The 18,843-nt window shown below is 41.2% G+C and overlaps 1 protein-coding gene across 2 annotated transcripts in view; it reads right to left on the minus strand.

Moving 5' to 3' along the window:
- Positions 1-1,172: 1,172 nt before the first annotated feature.
- Positions 1,173-18,843, minus strand: part of EXT2 (exostosin glycosyltransferase 2) — a 164,753-nt gene continuing 147,082 nt past the window's right edge. For both annotated transcript variants that reach the window (XM_023215803.1, XM_031936712.1), the window contains exons 11-14: positions 13,477-13,620; positions 11,722-11,850; positions 9,563-9,645; positions 1,173-2,414 (exon numbers count right to left, since the gene is read on the minus strand). In XM_023215803.1, the coding sequence (XP_023071571.1) occupies positions 2,276-2,414; positions 9,563-9,645; positions 11,722-11,850; positions 13,477-13,620 (495 nt within the window). In that variant the 3' untranslated portion in view covers positions 1,173-2,275. The remainder of the gene's footprint in view (positions 2,415-9,562; positions 9,646-11,721; positions 11,851-13,476; positions 13,621-18,843) is intronic.

Raw genomic sequence — 18,843 nt, forward strand, 5'->3', positions numbered from 1 at the left:
ATCCTCACCTTTGAGGTTGTTTCAGGTGCCTGGGATAGAATGCTCCTTCTTTAACATAAACTGTTTTATGCTACGTTGCAAGATCTAACACCCAGTATTCCTGGGAGTAATGAGGTACTTTAAATGGAGTTGTAATTCCTTTAAAGTCCAATGACTCCTATGACGATGACAAAGTCACACAGCTCTCTAGGGCTCACAATGAACTCAGGTGAAAGAGTTCCTCTTCCAAAATCAAAGGACTATTAAGATTTTAAAAAAGAAAAAGTTTAAAATGTACCCTTCGGGAGAAAAGCTGCATTAGAAACCAGCCACTAAGGTAGTGCATTCAGTGATGAGCAAAAGGGCAGAAATATCTGAAGAAGCCAGGGCAATATGACACATACACAATGCCAGCAGAGTCCATAGCTTTCAGCAGAGATTTCAATGTAAGGCCCTCCCCTATACCTGCCCCACATCTTGGAAAACTAGAAAATCCCCAGAAAGGTTAGAGGTCCCCACTGTGCTTGTCAGCCTCTGGTACCTGGGTGACAACAGAAATCTTTTCCTTGCTTTCTATCATATCGCCCCCAATATTGTGAATATGAGACCAAAATGCTTTCCTATGTCTCCCACTGACCAGTACCTATTACCCAAATCAAAAGTATTTGTTAAGCACCTGTGTTTGCTGTTGTCAGACACTGAAAAAAATCACAGCTTCAGTTTCTGCATTTGCAAAATGAACAAACTGGATGAGATGATTGCTTGCCCCCTTTGGCAATAATAGTCCAGGATTCAATCACTCATTCAAATGAAAGAAGACAAAACTCTTATGATTTCCACTTCCAACTTTGCTACTTCTGAAATTTTCTTTGACCTCTCAAAGTCTGGGGAACACATCTGAAGTGACTCTGGATGAAACGACAGCATAATAACTGCCCACCTTCATGTCACTCAACAGAAAAATGGACGGTGTATGAGTGATGTCGACTGGCATAACAACTAGGTTTCTGTAATTATATCCATATTCTAAGCAAATTGTTATGTATTTTGTGTTTTGGGGACATATGTTATGGCGAAAGACCAAACTGTGGCTAATCTTAATATTAGAGCCAGATAAATCTGTTTCAAATCCATAACATTTAACATTTGCCAGGGTTCATCAACTGGGCTTAAAGAGGTATAATTCACACATGTGCAGTATTAGTAAATACTGAAATTTAATGATTTAAATATACCAGCAACTGTTGCAAAGCAGTTGTATAGCAGCATTTAACGTTAGCCAGAACCTCCCTGGCTAATGTTAAGTTTATTGAGAGAAATTTTGGAATCCCCTTGGGATGGGGGTCACAATTCCCACAACTTTTACAGGTACCAGCTAGAGCCACTCCTTGCATGGCTAGTACAGACCCTCTGTTTTTCTCTGACAATACCTGCAAAACATTGACTGGATCTAATCAGGAAGCAAACAGATTCCTCTGGAGGTTTCTGAGTCATCTGCTCTCAAAATGGTTACGATTTGGGACCTTCTTATGCTGGATGCACAGGGTACCAGACGTTCCTCCTGGCGTGTGCTCCCAGACATGGGCAGAAGACTGTTGTCGGGCCAAAGACGGAGTTAAATATACCAAGAGAGAAAGGTGGTTCCTTGGACTATCAGGAATTGGTGTTTAAGACACAGTAGAAAAAGGAATAAAAAATAATTTTAATCATATCAAAAAGCCAAACCAAAGAGGAATCGTTCATGGAACTGACAGGGTCCTGACTCAGCGGCTGGTGCTCCTCCTGTGCACAAGCCCAGCACTCCAGGTCCCAAGGCATTTATCAAATCCCACCAAGATGTTTGGGTTTTGCACCAAATTCTGGGTTTGGCTGCTCCTTGAAAGAACTCACTGATGTAAATGACTAAAAGTGAGGTCTGGGTACCCCTTACATGATTCCCCAGACCTAAAATGGGCTGACAGGCTTCTCTTCTCCAGCAGTCTTACTGTCCGTGATGTGTCCTTCCAGACTGTTACACAGAACTGAAAACAAAGGGAGCCTCAGCTGGATTTAACTCTGGAGCATGAACTCATCAGAGATCATAAGAAATACAAGAACAGAGGTTGCATAGCTCGAGGTGCTTGGATATTCATTCTAGGTTCTTGTTCTTGAGAAAGTGGGTTAGGTGGGTACATGCCAAGATCCAAGTAGGTCAACCTTCCACCCTTAACCCACTTCTCTGACATTAGAGTGGTGGGAGGCCTTGTTCTCTCCCTCGGTCCCGGTCTCACATTCAGAACTCCACCAATGGCACATTTCATAAGCTGCCAATGTTGGGGAAGCTCTTCAGTTTCTCAGGAAAGTCGTCTTTGTACAGGACAGGGTCAGCTCGGTGTTCCACCACCTTGAGAGGCATGGTCCCGAAGACTGAAGCAAACTTGTTGATGCACTCTGACCTGTGTGGTTTGGGGAGGAGATGGGGAGGAGGGGTTTGAGCAGAATGAGAAGGATGGGGGCAGGGAGAAAAGATAATATGTTCAAGAGGCTGAGAGATAACAGCAAAATACGTAATGTTCAACATCAACAAAAAAAGCTCAAGTAGCCACAGTCTGCTCCCAGGTTCTTAAAAAGGTTGACAGGTGTGGAAAAAAGAGGTGAACTGGGGGTACTTGGACTATTAGTTCGGTGGGAGAACGTGAACAGGAGATGGTGCTTGGCGGCCATGGGCCTGCAAAGGTCAGAATATCTTTTCCCCTCCCCCTCAAATTCCAGTCATTCCTCCAGCTCAGTGTGAGAGGGCCTCAAACCAAGGTGGATTAGCTGCCAACAATTCTTAACCCCATCTCTGCCAGCTAAGAGAAGGCAAAGGATGGAAAGAAAAAGAACTACTTGGATCTGAGCTTCAGTTTACTGAAGTTTAAAAGGAGAGGAGAGATCTTGCTCACAAAGTGATGAAAGGCAAAAAAAAAAAAAAAAAGTGACAGGGCCAAATTTCAAACAATAAATACTTCATTCATTCAGCCAACATTGACGGAGGGCCTGTAAGTGGCAATCTCTGGGTATGATGTCAATCTGCACAATCTTCTGTGAAAGCTGAACAGCTTCACAGCCTTCGTATGAACAGCCTTCATAATTCTCATCATTTTTGTCACTTCCATGTCAGAACTGTTAGCAACAACTGCTTCAGTGCCAGTGCAGTGCAGCACCACCGGAGGAGGGGAGAGGCCGTCTCCCTATCTCCACCTCACTCCCAAAGCCAGTCTTCTCAGAGGTGAGCAGGTCAGGCATGTGTTCGGGAATGGCTCTGGTCCATCAGGCCAACTGAGTGTGACAGCTGGGTAATGAGGATGCTTCAGCACTAGGCCAGGGGGAAAACAAGCCTGGAAAAGCTGCTTTTGAAGTCAAGGGGACCTCAAGGATGGATTTCAGAAAGGTCAACACTCTCGCCTCAGTCGGGCCCAGGATATCTGAGAGCGCTACAAAAAGAACAAACTCTAACTGGAGGCAGAACCTTTCACCAAGCAGGAGCTGCATGTCAAGACACAGACCAGAGAGGTCTCTTCTGTCCTCAGAGATACTGCAAGCATTGTTTCAAATTATTTTAACCAACAAGTTTTTGTTCAAGTGCTTTGAGCTTTAGCAAGAAAGCTGTTAATTAAGAAGACTGCTATTATCAATTCTTCTCTCTTGGTCATTATGTTTCTAAAAAAATTTGTTATTATTTCATTTTGAGCCTTTAACTCATAACATTATCATGCCCACCAATACCACAAAGCAACAACTACGATTTACTGTATGTTCCAAGCTGTGTTAAAATTACTTTCTACTCATTAATAATGCGCTTAATCCTCACAACAACCCTATGGGGTAGGACCATTATTCCCATTTTATAATGGAAGACTGAGATACAGAGAGGATAAATAACATGTTCAAAGGTCAAATAACTAGAAAAGGCTAGAGCCAAAGCAGGCATTCTGGCTTCTAAGGCTAAAGTCTTAATTAGATGATACAAATGTACTTACTAACACAATTCTAGGGTCCAATGGGGGGGACTGGAAATTAACAACTGCTGAGCACCTATTATGTGCCAGATAATTTACATACATATCTCATGGATTTCTTAAAGTAATCCTCCCCCATACTCATCACCCGCCTTGCCCAACTATTGGGTTTATAGTAGCCTCACATTATGGGTTAAGAAATTAAGGTTCAGAGAGGTTAAGCAACTTGCCCAAGGACCCAGGGGTAGAATGACCCAGGGGTAGAACGTGGTGGAACTGGGTTTTAAACTCAGGTTTGAGCTGGCAATAGAGCCTGCTCTTTGGATCACACTCTACCATTACACACCAGTGACTGAGTTTCCCTCCTGCTGGAAGTCTTTTGAGACTCAGGAGGTGGTGTTCCTAGTTCTAAATTGAAGGGAGATTGGGAAAAGACAGATGAACTTTAACGAAGTGAGGTGGACCAAGCATGGGACAACAGCTTCCCTCTCTTCAGATTATGGGGTCAAAGCAATGGCAGATAAAATCAAACCTCTCCAAGGTTTACTTTTGACTGTTGTTCTGCCTGTAACATGTCCAGATTCTTCTCATTTCTAGTTATGCATACAGACTCTGGCCAGCAAAGCCCAGCTGTGCCCAGCGTAGGTACTAGCAAGTATGTATTAAAGAAGAATCCTGGTTCTTGGCAGAGGATAGTGGTTCCATGGCCCTGTAGAGAGTATTGAGGACAATGTCTCCTCTGTAACTAGATCTGCCAACAGGAATGGGTCATAGGCAAGAAGCCACTGGGGCTCAGGCCAGCTTGATTTGTTGACAGCTGCCCCTGGCTAACCCAGGTCTAGTGAGTACTTCTTTCTCCTTCACACAGACCCACAATGGAGAAGCAGCAGGCCTCCACTGAACGGTCAAGGTCCTTAACTCTCCTGCCAGGTAATAACAGTGCTTCCTACTATCTTTTCACACAGGGGGTCTGGTTTGGAGAGCAGGTTAGGGGAGACAGGATTTTGGCTGTTTGCCAGTGGCCCACATGAGCTGTTGTCAGGGGTCCAGCTACCATGTCAGTAAGCATTCTCCTGTGTTGGTTTTCCAATCAAGTATAAACACACCAAGAACTGCCACTATCTCTGAAGTGATGAAGGTGTCTGGAGAAGAAAGAACTAATGGTTTTCTATTTTCCTTTCAAACACATACCATTACTTAAAGTAACCAGGAGTCTTTAGGACTAACGCTGGGGAAACTGGGAAGGAAACTAACATTCCCAGGCCCTGTGCTACAGGCTTTCATGTATCACTACTTCATTTATCCCCACACATAACAGCTTGGGTACAAAGATGCTCAATAAATATTTGTTGAACCTATAAATGGACATTGTAATTTGACAGATATTAATATCCCTATGTTAGGAGATGAACAGATTGAAGTTTGGATAAGGTAAAGTCAATTTCCTTAGGTCAGACAGCTAATAAGTGTGGCAAACTCATCATTTGAATAAAGATTAGCCTAATTCAGAATACTATGTTCTTTTTCTTAAATCAATACTGTCTGCCTGTCATACTGCCCTAACCTTGGTGAAGACACTTGTCAAAATGAAGAGCGACACATTCTTCTGACTCTTAAAGAACTAACAGCGGATCTTGGCAACGGAAGCTGGGCAGTAATGGAAGCTACTCTCCTACACAACTGAGATTTCTGATCCCAGACCCCCAAATATAGGAATAAATGAGCTACTGAACCACCAAACCCAACACAAGGTCACACACACACTTGTACAGTGGCTAACTGCTTTCATTGTTTTGCATAAAATGTGTATTCTGCAAAGATTATTATTAAAAATAAAACAGCCGGGCATGGTGGCTCATACTTATAATCCCAGCTACTCAGGTGGCTGAGGCAGAGGCCTGTTTGAGGCCGGGAGACCAGCCAAAGATAGGGGGAGGGAAAAGGAAGGAAGGATGGATTCTACAGTTGTAACATCATCTCTTTATCTACCCAAGATGGCTTAACTCACGTCTCCTTCCCTCCCTATCTAAATGCCTTATTTAATTATTCAGTGACTCAATTTTTAATATAAATAGTTTTGTTCCCAGTTGCTAATTTATTTCCAGATTTGTTTCCTTCTATTCTCTGTTAAATTTCTCAAAAGAGTAGTTTACATTCACTAACTCTACTTCCTCACCATCGACTCATACTCTAAAACCTTTTGGCTTCATACTCTATGACATTATTACTATTTTTTACAGAAGGGGATTTTGCTATGTTGCCCAGGCAGGAGTGCAGTGGCTATTCACACAGGTGCAGTTGTGGAGTGGTATTGCCTTGAACTCCTAAGCTCAAGTGATCCCCCGTCTCAGTGTCCCAAGTAGCTGGGACTACAGGTGCCCACCACCACACCTGGCTATTATTTTTGTAAGGTACCAACAACCATGGAATTCAAAGACCTTCTCCAGCCTGCCTGTTCCTTGCTCCTTCCATGCTTCTGAGCACTGTATGTCCTGGTTCTCTCCTGGCCTTTTCAGTGGTTGCCTCTCTGTTTTCAGTTACTCTTTGTGTCTCCTAAATGTCAGAATTTCCCAAGATTCTGCCTTTGGTTTTCTTTAGTCAACTGCTGTCTCTGGACAGATGACTGCCAAATACAGTTAGCCATCCATATCCAAGGGTTCTGTGTTTGTAGATTCAACCAACCTTGGATCAAAGATATCTGGAAAAAAACTGCATCTATACTAAACATGTACAGACTTTTTTTCATGTCATTTTTCCCTAAACAATGCCATGTAACAACTATTTACATAGCGTTTATGTTGTATTAGGGATTGTAAGTAATCTAGAGATGATTTAAACTATAAAGAAGGATATGCAAAGGTTACATGCAAATCCTAGGCCTTTATATAAGGGACTTGCGCATGCATGAAGTTTAGTATCCTCTAGTGGTCCTGGGACAAATCCCCTATGGATACTGAGGTATGACTGGGCTCAACTTTTTTTTTAAACTTCTTTCTGAAATTCTAGTTCCACATATCTATATCTTGATATACATATATAAAAGTATATACAGAGACTGATTTGAGCAGTAGTAAAACTCCGGTCTTCCAATAAAAAAAAAAAAAAAAAAAAAAGCCCAGGCAGGGTGGCTCATGCCTGTAATCTCAGCACTTTGGGACGCCGAGGTGGGCAGATCACGAGGTCAGGAGATTAAGACCATCCTGGCCAACATGGCGAAACCTGTCTCTACTAAAATACAAAAAATTATTGCCGAGAGTCTCTGCTTCTGGCCCAGGGTTTTACTGGTTGGGATCCTAGTGATTTTTGAAGGATCACTTCAAATGTCACCTCTTTTAGAAAGTTATTCTTAACAATGAACCTAGCAAAAAGTTACTTCTCTTTCACCTGATCAATTATAGCCGTTTCAGCCTCTCTCAGGGCACTCATCACAAATAGCATTGTTACATATACATGTAACACTGTTAAGGTCCTTGACGCTGTTAAAGTCCAACAGTTCGCTCCAATCCCTCCATCAGCATCTCCTCCTAACTACATATCCTACATATCATAACATATCCTATCGTGTCTGTAATCTCAGCACTTTGGGAGCCCTAGGCGAGAGGATACCTTGAGCCAGGAGTTCAAGACCAGGCTGAGTAACATGGTGAGACCCTGTCCCCACAAAAAAATTTAAGAACTAGTTAGCATGGTGGTACTAGGATGCACCTGTAGTCCCAGCTACTCAGGTGGCTCAGATGAGAGGATCACTTGAGCCTAGGAGTTTAAGGTTGCAGTGAGCCATGATTGTATCACCGCAAAACAGAGCAAGATCCTTTCTCTTAAAAAAAAAAAAAAAACTTCCAAAGAGGAAGCCTCCATATCCCCCTTAGTTACTCCAGTGTTTAATAATAATTATATCTAAATTAAATCCCCCTACTGCACTTTTTTTTTTTTTTGAGATGGAGTTTCACTCTTGTTGCCCAGGCTGGAATGTGACGGCACGATCTCAGCTCACTGCAACCTCCACCTCCCGGGTTCAAGTAATTCTCCTGTCTCAGCCTCCCAAATAGCTGGGATTATAGGCATATACCAACACACTCAGCTAATTTTTTTTTTTTTTTTTTTAGTAGAGACAGGGTTTCACCATGTTGGTCAGGCTGGTCTTGAACTCCTGACCTCAGATGATCCACCGGCCTTGGCAACCCAAAGTGCTGGGATTACAGGCGTGAGCCATCACACCCGGCTCTCACTGCATTTTAAACCTCTTTACATTTGTTAAGATCTCAGTAGTGCTAGAGGAGTTGTTTAGCCTCAGCATGAACTTCAAGGCCATCATCAGGTCAACTTTTCTCCCTACACTTCCTTTCCTGGACCATGTATCCCCACCATTTTAACTCAGCCCAATGAATGACCACTTAGCTCACTGCTACGAATTTTCCCCAAACTGTTATTTAGGTTTAAATAACAATTTCATGTACTCCAATAGAAGTCCAATTGGGGTCTCTTCCAAAGGAGCTATGACAGTGTATGTCACTATCCTTAACTGTGAAATACTTATGATACCAGTGACAGTATACTATTTCACATCAACAACTGGTGAAGGTCATGTCGTTTGGGTAATGTTTATATATGAAAAAGATAAAGAGATTATTTAGAGAGTAAAACAGAGTAAAACATTACAGAATCCAGGCCAACTGAAACAACTTTCTGCACACACACGCAAAAATTCTCTAGGCTTGAAGAATTTTAATATAGCTGATAGATTTCAGAAATGAATTCTGCAAGCAAAGGCATATAATATCTGTGAAATCTAAACTAGATATTTCATTCTAAAAGGCTACTATATCCTTATCTGAGTGCATTTTTGTCCCCTGACAAGTGCTACTGGGATGTCAGAGTTTGCTGTCTTGTATAGAGAACTGTCTTCTGAAAGTATTACGTTTGATTCAGGCACTTCAAAGCTTGGGGACTTTTGGGGTACGGGTGAGAACTATTAGGTCTAGTAGAGTCTTAACGGAAGACATACATTTCCCACTCCTTTAATACTTACCTACAAGGCCTAGGATTACATTTCACACAAAGGTGTACTTGTTGAGTAACTGACTTGAATCGAAATAAAGAGAGTATTTTAGAGTTGTCTTGCCCCTCTGTCTGTAACTCGAGGGCTTTGCTTTCGATCCTGTTCTTGGCAGGCATTTCCACAGTGTCAGCAAAGGTAATTTGTCTCTGGTGGGTTTGGTTTAATTCTTTCTAATCAAGTTTTTACTATAATGTAGAGCTATTACCCTGAAAAATAATCCAGTATTTCCTTGGAATTAACTAGCTTCCACTCAAATGACTGTAGATGGTTAACTGCTTAGTCCACATGGAGAATTTGGCTTCTGGAGCTTAAGGCCAGCTATATTTTTAAGACCCTTCCAGCCATTACAAATTGAGTGAGTAGCATTCCGAATTAATTCTTTGGGTGACCTGGGCTTGAACTAACCCAATTCCCACAGTGCACATGGAGGTGACTATGGCTACCAGCTGCTGTCCTTATATCTCCAACAAAGTCCCATAAACAGGCCTAAGGCAGGAAATAGAGATCAGAGGCTAAGGCGCACTTTTGGTTGAGGCTCACTTACCTCTCCACCATGTGTGTTTGGTCTAGCGAAAGCCCATCTATGGCTGTACACTCAGGACACTTGAATTTCTTTCGTGGGGTTACCTACCAGAGGAGGATAAAAACATACCTGGCTGTCAATGTCAAGGACAATAAAATCATGCTTGTGACACCACACTGCATTATTTTGTGTTGTAAGCTGAGATGTTGCGTGCGCGTGCACACACACACAGACACACACCTCGCCATTCCTCCATTCAACTCTGTCTGGCTCAGCCAACAGCAGAACTCACAAGGGCCCAATAAAAAAGGCTTGGAGGGCTTTTGCCTTCTGTAACTGGAAAGAAGTGGTGATGACAAGCTCCTTAATTCCTGTTTAATGACTGTTTTCTCACTGCCAAGGTCCTTGTATAAACACCATTTGTTCTTGTAGCCATAAGGGCGATGAAATACAGCTTCCCATAACTTTCACCGTAACCTTAGTTCCAACAGGCGCTCGCTCTTTCTCTTCTTTCCAGCTAATGGCAAATGCTATGAGCAGTACCATGCTCTTGAAGATGCCAAGCTATTCTGCAATTCCCTTGAGTCAAGAAAAAAATTGAATGGTCCCTCATACTCTGAAACTTTTTCCCTGACTCCCCACTACCCTCTCAAACCTTAACCAGTGATCTTCCTAGCAAACTCAGGGGAAGCTGCTATCCCAACCTAGTGAAGATAAATAAACAGTGAAGAGATAGAAGGGAAGGAAAGCTAGATAACTAAGTCCAGGCTAAGAAGCATAGAGACACTGGGCATTACTGTTCACAGTCAGCAGCCACAGCTGAAAACATGTTGAAGCATGTTAAAAAGCAAATTTTGGGCCGGGCACAGTGGCTCACACCTGTAATCTTAGAACTTTGGGAAGCCGAGGTGGGTGGAGTGCCTGAGCTCAGGAGTTCAAGATCAGCCTGGCCAACGTGGTGAAACACCGTCTCTACTAAAATACAAAAAAAAAAAAAAAATAGCTGAGTCTGGCTGAGTACGCCTGTAGAACCAGTTACTCGGGAGGCTGAGGCAGCAGAATTGCTTGAACACAGGAGGCGGAGGTTGCAGTGAGCCAAGATTGTGCCACTGCACTCTAGCCTGGTGACAGAGATTCAGTCTCAAAAAAAAAGAAAAAGAAAAAGAAAAAAGAAAAAAGAAAAAAGAAAAAAAAAAAAAGCAAATTTGGGGATGGGAGGGGTCCCTTTAAAATAACTCTCACAATTTGCATTATTTTTTGTGTGGTCAGCTGTTCACTGAGTTATTTAGAGAGCTGGGGCACAGGGTGTGGACTGGGGCAAGTTTGGTGAGCACAGACAGTGATGTTTCCTCCTTCCCTCTTCACTTTGGTTTAATCTGGCTTCTCTCATCAGTTTTAGCATGAGGAATCAGTGGATAATGCCATACCATGCTTTCAGCATAAGCTCACCTAGAATCTGGCTTTCTAGGCAGATTGTTAGGGAACCTGGCATTGCCCATTTTCACGCATGAAATTCTAATCTAGAAGGAAAAAAGACCAAGATAATTCTACTCATATAAAGAAGGGTACCTTCTGTACCTACCTAGGGATCTTATTTGAGCAATGTATAAATTTCAGGAATACACAGGTATCTTTTACAGATACAAAGTCCTCTCATAGGAACTTTGTGTATTCTCAGCTTTTAATATGTTATGGGAAAGGTACTTTTAAAACCTGGTAATTGATATTTAAAAACAATTAAATTAGTTGTGTTTAGGACAACTACAGTTACATAACTGGATGAGGTGTACTATCTTCTCAACATCTAATAAAAACAAAACCAGCTACCTTAAGAAAAATTTAAACTACATCCTTTAACTAAAAGAACTAGATCCCATATCAGCTTTGAGAATATAATTACGTTTTTGATTTACAGATTGATCATCATAGCCTTTGTCTCTGATACTGAAGGTTAAAAACTGCAACTAAAGAAATTGTATAAAAAAAGAAAACATGTTTAATTTGTCAAAGCCTAGCTTCAGTTTCCCAGTGTGACCGCATCAATCATAGAAGCTTAAACTAAAATGGAGCTTTAAGTTTATCTAGTCCTATACTTAATTTATAGTTACAAGAACTTCTTAGGCTCAGATAATAGATATTTGCCCAAGGTCTCAAAACAAGTGAGTGCCAGAGCCTCCTACCTTGATAACTGCTTTTCCCGTGACGTTGGCCACCAGGAAGTTCATGGCAATATCTTCACAGTTCATATGAGCATCTACCCAGTTCTTGATATCCCCAGGCATTTTGTAGGTATACAGGTAATTAAAATACTATCAAATGAGACAGAAAGAAGAAATACTCAAAAACAGCAGTTCCCTTTGGCTGATAAATAAGGGGTAGCATAGCCAAGTCATGGGGACAAGCTTTCTCTCATAAGATTAATCACAAGGCTGTATTATTAGGAAAGGTACAAGGAGGTATTGGAATGCTTTTGGTCAAGTGATCAAGCATGTTCTATATGGTTATTCTTCTACCAAAGTGTGTGCTTTTTAAAGCAGAAGAAAAATGAGTCAATTCTAAAACTACCATATATATGAAATAGTATAGAAATGGGTCAAAAAAAAAAAAAGCATACATAGTCTACTACCATAAATCTCATTAATTATAAACCTTAGTTTCTGTTTTTTTGTTTGCTTGTTGCAAAATACAAAAACCCATTTCTGGATCTAGAGACCTGAAAAATATGAGGGCAGTAGTGCTGAGCTAACAACAAACAATCGATATGAATACAGCTAAATTAAATTAACTATGTTGAGCTGAACAGACCTTTCTCTTGACATCAGTTCTTTGCTGACAACAGACAAGTTATTATTGTTTAATTAAACCATACACTCCCAGGGAGCATTCTACCATTGAACTGAATATTCTAAAATCAAATGCATATTCCCCAATCTCTCCCTAATAAAAAAAGAGTCAAAAAGACGAAGTGATGATTCCCGGAGAGGAAATACAAAAGGCTAATAAACACACAAAAGGAATTTCAGTCTTACTAGTAATCAAATCAAAGTTAAGACAATAAAAATCACTTTTACTTATAAAAATAGCTAACTTCTTTTCTATTAAACATATTTCATGCAAGAAAAGGCATGGTAAAACAGTTTTATATTTTGCTGGTGGGAGTGTAAATTCACACAAACAATACTGAAACCAACAGACACAGACACATACACACATATATGCACATACACAACATATATACGTTTTAGAATATTCACAACATATATATGTATATGTGTATATATACGTGTATGTACATATATCTTAAAAAACCCAAAATATTCATTCCCTTTGACATAATAATTCTATTTCTAGGACTCTATCACAATGGTCATGAGTACAAACAGTTATGAAAATGGACATCAATCACTAACATTAGATATTAAGCATTATCTAAAATAGCAAAAATTTAGAAAGAAATATCCAAGATAGCAAAATAGTTATACATGACTTCTAAAGCATTAAGATAATGGTATCTTAATTATGCTAAGAAGTAACTGTTTATGAAGATATGTCAATGACATGAGAAAAGGCTCACAATGCAATACATGAAAAAAGCAAGCTAATGAGAATATTTACAACTGTCTGTGTATACATACGAGTAAGTAAATAAATAAACGGCAAGCTGGAAATAGCACCTGAACAATAAAATGGTTATCTCTAAGTGACAGGATTACAAGTAACTTTTCTTCATTCTATTTTATGTATTTTCCTCTTTTCTACCATGAGCGTGCATTACTTGTATAATTAGAAAAAGGACAGCTTTATTTGTAAAATACTGTCACACAATATGGCTTTTGTAAGCCCTCTCGGCAGGTATGGAAAATTAAATTGGGTCAGATACAATGTGTACCATTCTCTCAGTTTTGTTGACTTGCCCCAGGACTGCGCCCCCTTACCTTGTGATAAAAAGCTGCCCCGGTGAGCACCATGGACACTTCATTCGTCCACTCAGACTCGTACTTCCACTTATTCATCTCATGGTCCCAGAGATGCAGACGACCAGGGTAACCCACCAACCGGTCAGGAAATTCTCGCCAGACCTAAGGACAAATAATAACAATCAAGTCCCAATTCAGACAGCAACCATTCAGTGCTGAGTTATCCAAACAGGTATCAACAGACTTCCTAGGTTCAAACTGTTATAACCTAAGAAGGTCATAATGGGATTCTGGAGATGTTCCATCAGACAGGTGCTAGTTATTCTGCCAATACTCAAAGACAGATGCTGATTCTGACTTCCTCCCAATCTTCTTGTATGTGCTTGGGAATTTCAAGTAATGTGGGGGTAAATAGCTTACCGAGTTGGGCCAAGGTAGGCAATCTCTTAACATGATTAATGAAATAGGTTCCATTCTTAATGAATTCACAAAATGAAGGATAAATGGAACCTTGCAACTCAACTGCCCTGATTTGTATTAAATTGGTGATTATGAAAACTTATAATAAAGTCTCTATTTCTTAAAAAAAAAAAAAAAAGCATCTATTTCTCTTGAGCATACACCCATTCTTATGACCTATTGGAAGCCTAAAGGATAGAAGGGCTGCCTCATTCTGTAATCTATAACACAATAAAAACAAATATTTGATTTCCATATCTGGAAAGGTCCTTACATAGAGTTTTGTTGGATTAAGCAGAATTGGGTATACTGGGGATGAGGAATTTCCAATACCTTCTCCCATGTATTTCTGTATAATTTAGTTTAACCTTGAAAAGATCCATACCAAGAATGAGTATGATAATTTGCTGGTTGGTCTTTGTGCCTCTTATCAGTCTCTGTTGCTAGTTCCTCAACCATCACCAGACTTCTAAATAATGGAGTTCCTGAGAATTCAGTCCTAGGCCCTATTCTCTTCTTCAAACTCTCTTTAAGTAATCTCATCTAGTTTCAATCACTTTAAATATCATCAATAATCTGGTGACCTCTAAATTTATGTTTAGCTCTGAATGTTTCTAAGATAGCCAACCACTTAGTTAATATCTCCACCTGGATAAACAAACCTAATACGTCCAAAACATAACTCTTGATTCCATATCCCCAGACAAGTCATTCTCTCAATCTTCTCCATCTCAATAAATCAGCCAGCCAGTTGCTCAAACCCAAAAGCTAAGACTCAGTCTTTATTCCTTCCTTTCCTCATGTTCAATCCATTAACAAGTCCTGCTAGATCTTCTTCTATCTCTTACCACCTCCAGTGCCATTCCCTCTAGCCCAAACCACCACTGTCCATCACCAAGATTACTGTGCTAGCTTTCTAATTTGTCTCCTTCCTGCCATTCTTGCCCTTCCAAAGCATCATTTGCAAAGCATCCCTAAAAGGACCATTCCTAAAAGAATATTAGTGTATTCTGCACAGGGTAATTCAACTAGTGCATTCTCTCCTATTTTATATCTATTTTAATAGAGTTATTTTCATCATCAATTTCCCTAAATACATATAAAAGTCATATGATCATATGCCAGAGCAACTAGAGGCTTCCCCAACACACAAGTGTTGCTGAGTCCAGAAAGGACACTTCATGCCACTCCCTAGGGCAGAGCCAGTGTGTTTGGGCCCTATGCCCTTTTAAGTTTCCTACGGTTGCTGTTAACAAAGAACCACAAACTGGGGGGGCTTAGATCAGAAACTAGTCTTAAGTTCTAGAGGTTAAAATCTGAAAGCAAGGTGTTATTAGGGCCATGCTCCCACTGAAACATGTCGGGAAATGTTTCCTTGCTTCTTCCTAGCTTCTGGTGGCTGGCTGTCAATCTCTGGCATTGCTTGGCTTGTAGATGCCTCACTCCAACCCTCCATCTTCACAAGGCCATCTTCCCTCTGTGCAAGTCTATCTCTGTGTCTAAATTTCCCTTTTCGATAAGGACATCAGTCTGTGAATTAGGGGTCACCCTGACAACATTTTAACTTGATTAACCTCCGAAAATACCCCATTTCCAAATAAATAATACCCTATTTCCAAATAAAGTCACATTTTGAGGTACTGAAGATCAGGACTTCAACAATTCAACCTATAGTATCGCTCCCAAAATATTCAAAGAAAGGTACCGCCCTCAAAACAAAACAAAATGGCTTCCCACTGCACTGAGAATAACATTTGAACTCCTCCACACGTCACAGAGGGCCTGCCTACTCTTCACCTCTTCTGTCACCGTGTCCCCTCACTCTCCAGTGGCCCTTCTGTTCTTCAGCCACCACTAGACCTCAAGCCCTCTGCACTTGTTATTTCTTCTGGCTGGAGTGTTCTTCCAGCTCTTCCAAAGGCTTGGGTCCTTCTCATCTGTCAGGTCCCTGTTTAAATGTCAACTACTTTGAGAGGGCTTCTCGAACCTTCCTTGCTGAGGCAAACAGCACCCCCAACCAGCCACTCCTCGCCACACCCCCCCAACCCCATCCTTTTCTTTACCAAACTTTCACTTGCACCATTATCTTGGTTATTTATTGTTTACTATGTATTTTCCTCTTGCAGAATTTAAACTCAAAGAGGACAGAGACTGTTTTATACACTGTGGTATCCCAAGCACAAAGAACAGTGTCTGGCACTCTACAACATTCCACACGCAGTTGTCTAACGCATGATTGGGCAGAATCTCAGCAAGTAAAAAGCCAAGAATGAAGGGAATCAAAAATCCTCCTCTTTTCTTTAGAGAAAATATATACCAGAGCCAGTATACTCCTTAATTCAGGAAGGAAGCCTGTAGCAGTACTGACCAGCAGTTACCATGAATTATAACGTGATATCCATTGTGTGTGAAGACCATAGTCCTATTTCCCCACTAAAGCACATGTTGTGATTTGTTTTTCCAGAAGCAGGTAGAAGGGGCATTTTTGGTGAGACACTGCATTGTCTTGTCCAGTCCTCACTGTGACCATCTCTGTGCTTTTATGGAATGTCTGACATAGGTCTTGGGCGTGGTCTGGGATCATGAAAAGAGCTTTCATTTGTGTGAAACCAGCTCACCTAACAGGGCTCTCAAACCCACAGCCTTGGCTTCATTAACACCATGTTGTAACCAACAGAGCTAATCGACCACAGGCATCGTCATAATAGCTGCAGACAAATGAATCCATGTCAAACATTTTCTCAGATGTATAATGCTGCTGCTGTGTTCTCTCTACTCTGGGGTTTGTATTTCAGCAGATTAAAATAATATGATACTATTACAGTTTTATAGAGCCCAGAGCAGCAACACAGTATGTGAGCCATAACTTCTGTTTGTTTTGTGGGCCTGGGCAGATGCCATGAAATGCGCTGCCAGCTTCCTTTTCTCAGCACCAAGCACCTGCCTGTTCAAGTCACACCAATGCCATGATCACTGATTCATGGGGTTAAAGAGATTTCCGAAGGGCTCCAAGCACACATAACTATAAACACCAGGGATGCCAAAGTGAAAGAAAAGGAGTAGGGCGTGGGGAGGAGGCATCCAATTGAGTTGGCACTTCTGCTGAAGATGGAAGTTGCTTTTCTCCCCCTGTTTACTTTGAGTCAACACAGCTCTCTACTTCATGCTAAGAAAAGCTCAAATCGCTTTCCCTAGGGATTCTTCTTTACAAGCCCCTCTTTTGCAGCCATAATAATAACATTATTATTATTGGCTCAGTTGTCGAGTCCAGTGCTGTTAAGATTTCGGTCCTCTTACTGTTGGCTGAAGTCACTTATCAGACTTCTCTCAGGGACTTAATTTGGTGACAATGGGTCAGATGCTAAATTCTGCTGCTCTAAAAGGCATCAGAGGTGTCCTGAATTTCAGGTTGCTTTGGAGCCTTTATAGTGAGCGCTGTTCCTCATGCGGGGCCTCTCAGCCCTTGACTGATTCCAAGCAGCTGGATACAATCAAGATACCATCCTTGTCACTTCATCTATAACTCTGCAGCTGACTACAGGATCAAAACGGAGTGAAACAGAATGGGATGGGCCCTCTCTAATTGAGCCCTAGTGTAGTACGAAGTCGATTATGTATACAGTAAAGCATTTTCCCAGCCAGATGAGCAAGAGCTCAAACTCTACCCTGTCTCTTCATGGCTACCCACCCCTACTCTAATTCAACCTTTTCCTTTTAACCTCGGGGAAATGCTCTGGGTCAGTCTTTTGTCATTACTACCAAATGCCTTTATATATTGTGGTGTGGATATTTGAAACTTCATAGAATATCCCTGGAGTTCCAGAAACAGTGCTTCCACAGTTACATTCAAATCACAAAGTCAATATTAAATTGTCTATACCATTGAAATCCTCCATATATAGAGAGCCTTCATCTATTTAAAATTGCACACATTTTGGGGGACAGCAGCCTATCTCTGTTATAATAAACTCTACGCTTAAGTTAGGGACTTACCAATAATTTGGATAGTCCTTCCATTTGTGGCTATCCCACACCACTAGTCAAATGGGGATAGTAACGATGTAAAAACATCCTCTAACTGTTTCTTTCCATTCTAATTGTTATAATCTTGGTCCTCAACACCTCTTACCTGATTATGGAAATGTTCTGCTCTCTAGATTCTCAGCTATGCCTACTCAGCCATTTTCCAAGTTCTTCTTTCTTGAGCCTCCTGAGGTCTTTTGTCGTGTCCCGTTACTATAGATAGGATTAAACAAATACCTTCTACCTTTGTGTAAGAGCCCACAGGAGGCAGCCTAGACTGAGTCTCACACCCTATAGAAAGTGGACCAGAGGCACGTGGTTAAAGCAGATCCAGGAGGCTCTGCCACTGGTGCATTGTGCAACTGACCTATTCAAGGTGTCTTGCTTCCATTTTGCATCTATAAAATAAGGGGTTGGATTAAGTGACTTCTAATGTCCTTTAACAGCTAAAATATTTTATCTTCCTCCTCACTGACCTGTTCCCAGGGAACTAACCCACCAATTGTGATCTGTTTCAAGTTGTAAGTTTCTAAACAGCATGGGCTGCATTATCTAACTTTGTTTAAAATGCCATGCACATGTAAGTACCCAATAAATGGTCCTAAAAAGAGGATAATGCACTACCTTCTAAGCCAGCTTAGAGAGTGCATTTTAAACTCAGGGTGTGTGCTAACCGCAGTCAGATTCAGGAAACAGACTAGGGGGAGAAGGGGGAAGGTGTAACAACAGGTGGTGCCCATCTGGGATGTCCAATTATGAAATCACGGGTCAGCACTAGGAGAAAAGCCACTCTCTGAAGTGGCTTCTACAGTCATCACACTGTCAAAGGCACAGTTCCACAGGGATGTTGCTACTGGGTGAGCAATGTATTAGGACTCATGAACCAAGAGACAGACTAAGAAG

This window comes from Piliocolobus tephrosceles, chromosome 13, assembly GCF_002776525.5.
Source record: "Piliocolobus tephrosceles isolate RC106 chromosome 13, ASM277652v3, whole genome shotgun sequence".
In the NCBI taxonomy this organism is placed as follows: Eukaryota; Metazoa; Chordata; class Mammalia; order Primates; family Cercopithecidae; genus Piliocolobus; species Piliocolobus tephrosceles.